The 4551-nt window shown below is 34.6% G+C and overlaps 2 protein-coding genes across 2 annotated transcripts in view; one reads left to right on the top strand and one right to left on the bottom strand.

Annotated features, from left to right (window-relative positions):
• Positions 1–2544, top strand: part of morn3 (MORN repeat containing 3) — a 3600-nt gene extending 1056 nt beyond the window's left edge. Inside the window, exons 4-5 of the mRNA XM_016487043.1 lie at positions 1219–1403; positions 1613–2544. Coding sequence (XP_016342529.1) covers positions 1219–1403; positions 1613–1735 — 308 coding nt within the window. The 3' untranslated portion in view covers positions 1736–2544. The remainder of the gene's footprint in view (positions 1–1218; positions 1404–1612) is intronic.
• Positions 2545–3359: 815 nt separating this feature from the next.
• orai1b (ORAI calcium release-activated calcium modulator 1b) overlaps positions 3360–4551 on the bottom strand; it is a 2432-nt gene continuing 1240 nt past the window's right edge. Inside the window, exon 2 of the mRNA XM_016487056.1 lies at positions 3360–4185. Within this exon, the coding sequence (XP_016342542.1) occupies positions 3637–4185 (549 nt within the window). The 3' untranslated portion in view covers positions 3360–3636. The remainder of the gene's footprint in view (positions 4186–4551) is intronic.

The raw sequence follows: 4551 nt of genomic DNA, 5'->3' as shown, positions 1-4551 counted from the left end.
AAATTTTTATTATATTTTTTTTTTTTTTTTTTTTTTTTTTGCATTAATAAACTGAAGCCCATTTTTAGGACAATTAACATAGCATTGTAACATTATTTTTAATGACAATTAAGTGCACATTCTTTATACAGAAAAAAAATGGAAATCAGCATAAAATCATAACCACAAACACTACAGATATATATACAATAATGCATACAGTCACGCGCGCACACACACACACACACACACATATATATAATTTAATGTCTAATGTCTATAATGTCTATCATAAATAATAAATTAAAATTTTTTATTTCGAATTACATTTTATTTAGATAAATGTATTTATATATCATATTTAATGATATAGTGTGTGTGTATATATATATATATATATATATACACGTATATATTAGTGTACATTAGTGCTGTCAAATCGATTAATCCAAAATAAAAGTTTGTGTTTCTGTAATATGTGTGTGAACTGTGTATATTTATATATAAATACACGCACATACATATACTAAGAAACACATACATATATTTAAGAAATGTTTACATGTATACAGGTGCATCTCAATAAATTAGAATGTAGTGAATTGGTGGGTTTTTGCTAAATGTGAGCCAAAATCATCACAATTAAAAGAACCAAAGACTTAAACTACTTCAGTCTGTGTGCACTGAATTTATTTAATACACGAGTTTCACAGTTTGAGTTGAATTACTGAAATAAATGAACTTTTCCACGACATTCTAATTTATTGAGATGCACCTGTATATATGTATTCATATTTATATGATTCATGGTATATAAATATAAATTACATATATTTCTTAAATATATACATGTATGTGTGTATATTTATAAACACAGTACACACACATATATTATAATACATAATGCATTTATATTTATATGAAATTATATTTAAGTTTATATTCAAATATTTAAGTTTGTATTAATGCATTTTTTGCATTATGGTCATTTGGCTTTTATATATCATAAATAATAATACGATTTTATTTAGCATTAAATTTTTTATATAATAAACATAAAAGATAGGAATTATCTTTTTTGCATTACGGTAATGAGAATTGGGGGGAAATGTTCTTAATTAAAATGATGTAATGCAAATAATCTTAATTGTCCTAAAAATTGGCTCAATTTTGTTCTTGCAGAATTTATTTTTGCGCTGTGAATTATTAACAAGACATTTTTTATCTTTTTTTGTAAAGCTAATGGAAACCGCTTTGTGGGCACCTGGAGCGACGGACAGAAAAACGGACACGGCAAGTTCTTCTACCTGGACAGAGGTCAGCTGTACGAAGGCTTTTGGGTTGACGGCGTTGCTAAGTGTGGAACCATGTCTGATTTTGGGAGAGAAGCAGCGGTTAGACCAACAGTGTATCCAATTCCCAAGGTAAATGATTAACACTGATGTTTGCTCATTTGCATGATTTCCATTTTAACAGTAATGCATGAAGCATTACCGAGAATACAAGCTTTCAGTCATAGGTTCTGACCACTGTAACAGCAAACAGCTCAGCTCGTTTTGTCAATTTGCATGGTTTATTACCTAATGCAGATTCAGAAACGTTGTGCATTACAGCTCTGCTTTTATGTCCAAAGGTTTGCCTACAGGATTCACAGGCTGTGCTGATAGATGCACGAGCATATTTCACTGAGGACAAGGAAAAATCAACAGAGACCACGATTCCAAATCATACCGTTGCTAGGCAATATGTACTTTGACAATATCCTGAAGTCAAGAAAGGCAGACTAGTGCAGTGAAATATGTTTGATCAAGCCCTCACTCACAATAAAAACACTATCACACGATACAAAAAAAGCTGTTGGCACATTATGCATCTACTAGTATTTAACAAAATGCTCATTTTGGCAAGAAATGCATGTCATACATGATATAAAAGAGCACAAAAAGGTGTTTGGTTGCAGTTGGTTTGAGTAAGACTTTAATTAAAATGTATAAAACTGTGAGTTTTTAATTTCCAGCACACGCCGTGCACTAATAAAAAGAGCTTCTGAATCAAACTTTACACACAACATAGATATTATTTCACATACTTTGGAAAAAAAAAATCATTGTATTTCAATTTGGCAATACTGAACATGTAAATTAAATGTTGTTTTAGTCATTTTCGTCAATGCTGCTGATGTAACTACATGCATAAACGGCCCTCTGCTTAATAAACATGTTGTTTAAAATGTGTTCGTTAGCATAATCGCACAATCCTGCCAGCTCTTTAGCCGTGACAGCTCTAAGCACTTGTGTCCAACTTCAGAGTGAACAGAGGCCCTTTTAATGGGAAGCCGTTTCAAATACAACCAAAAAATGTCAAGACAAACATATTGATAAAGTGCCTTTGTTTCTTCCAAAATGTGCTCATTCAGGGGGTTCATTTGGGGGAAAAATGGAGTTTGAATAAGACTCTGATTTTTGGTTGATTCAGCTGTTCAACAGCGAAGCCATGATTCAAGCGGACATAAAAGTGTCCCCTGCACTGTAATAACTTCAAACAAGCCTCTGATCAGTGTTTAAATTTTTTTTTTGTAATATAAACTCATGTCTGTAAGAATGTAGCTTGCCTTGTGTGAAAATAACAACCTGTTGTAAGTAACAGAACTGGCACAGCTGCCATACTGAAATAAAGGATTTTCCCTGTGGTGAATTAAAGGAACAGTTCACCAAAAATGAAAAATTTAAAATTTACTCAACCTCAGGTCATCCGAGATGTAGATGAGTTTGGAGCAGATTTTAGAAATTTAGATCAGAGAAATTTAGTATTACTTCATTTGCTCACCAATGGATCCTCTGAAGTGAATGGGTGCCGTCAGAATGAGAGTCCAAACAGCTAATTCACACCACTCCAGTCTATCAATAAACGTCTTGTGAAGTGAAACATATTACTTTAAATGGTTGCTTCTTGCCAAAATACAAGTCCATAATCCATACTAACGCTTCCTCCAGTGAAAACATCTATCCCCTATTGTCCTCTCACATAAAAATTCACTGACATATTTGTTTAGACCTGTTTTGATTTGTAAACGGTGCTTGATCTGTGCATATTTCTCTCCTTATTCAGATGACTTTTCACTGGAGAAAGCAATATTATGGAGAAAGGACACATATTATAGTAATATTTGTAGTTTAAAACGTCTTAACAATGGATTACTGTGATGTTTTTAATCAGCTGTTTGGACTCTCGTTCTGACGGCACCCATTCACTACAGAGGATCCACTGATGAGCAAGTGATGCAATGCCGAATTTCTCCAAATCTGTTCAGATGAAGAAACAAACTCAAATACACCGCTGATGGCCTGAAGGTGAGTACATTTTCAGAAAATGTGAATTTTTGGGTGAACTATTCCTATAAGAACAGAAAAAAAATGAAAAGAAAATCTCCATAAAACATGCAGTGCATGCTTTCACAGTTTTGACTGGTATTAGTAAACTATTACTACTATATTAGAAAATCTAGCAGAAACAGTGGACAAATTCTCAACACATATAAAACTGGACACTTTGGTGTCCACATGCAACAGATAGATCAATACTACGGTCGAAAATACAGTGTGTTGCAACACCTGACAAACCTAAAACATTAACAGAAGCTCTTTCCCAAACTCAAAACTAGGGGTAAAGGGAACTGGGAGACTGTAAGGTAGACGCCTCCCCTCGATGGTCCAGTTCGTTCTGTAAGTCCTCCAACTCTTCTAACTCTTGAAACTGCCTGTCGGTTTTGTGGCTGACCAGCGAGCGGTAGAAATGCACAGCGAAGATGATAAAAACCAAGCCGAAAGGGACCATGATGGAGGTAGACGTGATCGCAGCAGCCACCCCGGCGGATATAGTACCGTTTTTCTGGTCCTTCGGCTTAATGGGTAAAAACTTGACCCAGCACAGCAGGACCACCTCGGCCAGGAAGAGCAGCGTTCCAATGACTGTGGAAAAAGCCCAGGCCAGCTCGATGTGGCAATGCATTCTCTCGTGCGGAGACTCCTTCACAGAGTTGAGGTTGTGCACGTTGCTGACCGCTTCGATGTTGGGCAGAATGCAGGTGCTCACCATGAGGGCGAACAGGTGGACGGCCACCAACACAGTGGTGCAAGCGCTGAAAGCGATGAGCAGTCCTGGGGGATAGTCATGATTGGTGTCCAGCTGTACTTCCACCATGGCCACCTGTGGAATGAAAGGAAAACACAGGTAAAATACAGTCCTTGAACCCAACAAATATTGTACTGTAATATCAGTCATTATAATGAACAAAAAAAACACTATCATTCATTTTGAGTGAAATTTTTTTAACTGATTCTCTACTCCATAAATTGAAATTTCAACACCATTTGGCAGAAAACCTTACTGTGCTGACAAAATAAAAAATTGTATGTACCACGAAATATATTAAATGTTGCTGGCTATAAATAGAGTAATACACTATAATTAAAAATAAAGATAAATTATATATAAAATCATTTACATTTATTTATTAGTAGTAATAAATATGTATATAATAATATGTAAATAAATACCATTTAAATATTTGTG

This window comes from Sinocyclocheilus anshuiensis, unplaced genomic scaffold (genome assembly GCF_001515605.1).
Source record: "Sinocyclocheilus anshuiensis isolate Anshui unplaced genomic scaffold, SAMN03320099.WGS_v1.1 scaffold393, whole genome shotgun sequence".
Lineage (NCBI taxonomy): Eukaryota > Metazoa > Chordata > Actinopteri > Cypriniformes > Cyprinidae > Sinocyclocheilus > Sinocyclocheilus anshuiensis.
Note: the sequence above shows the minus strand (reverse complement) of the source record. Positions and strands in the feature narration are given on the sequence as shown.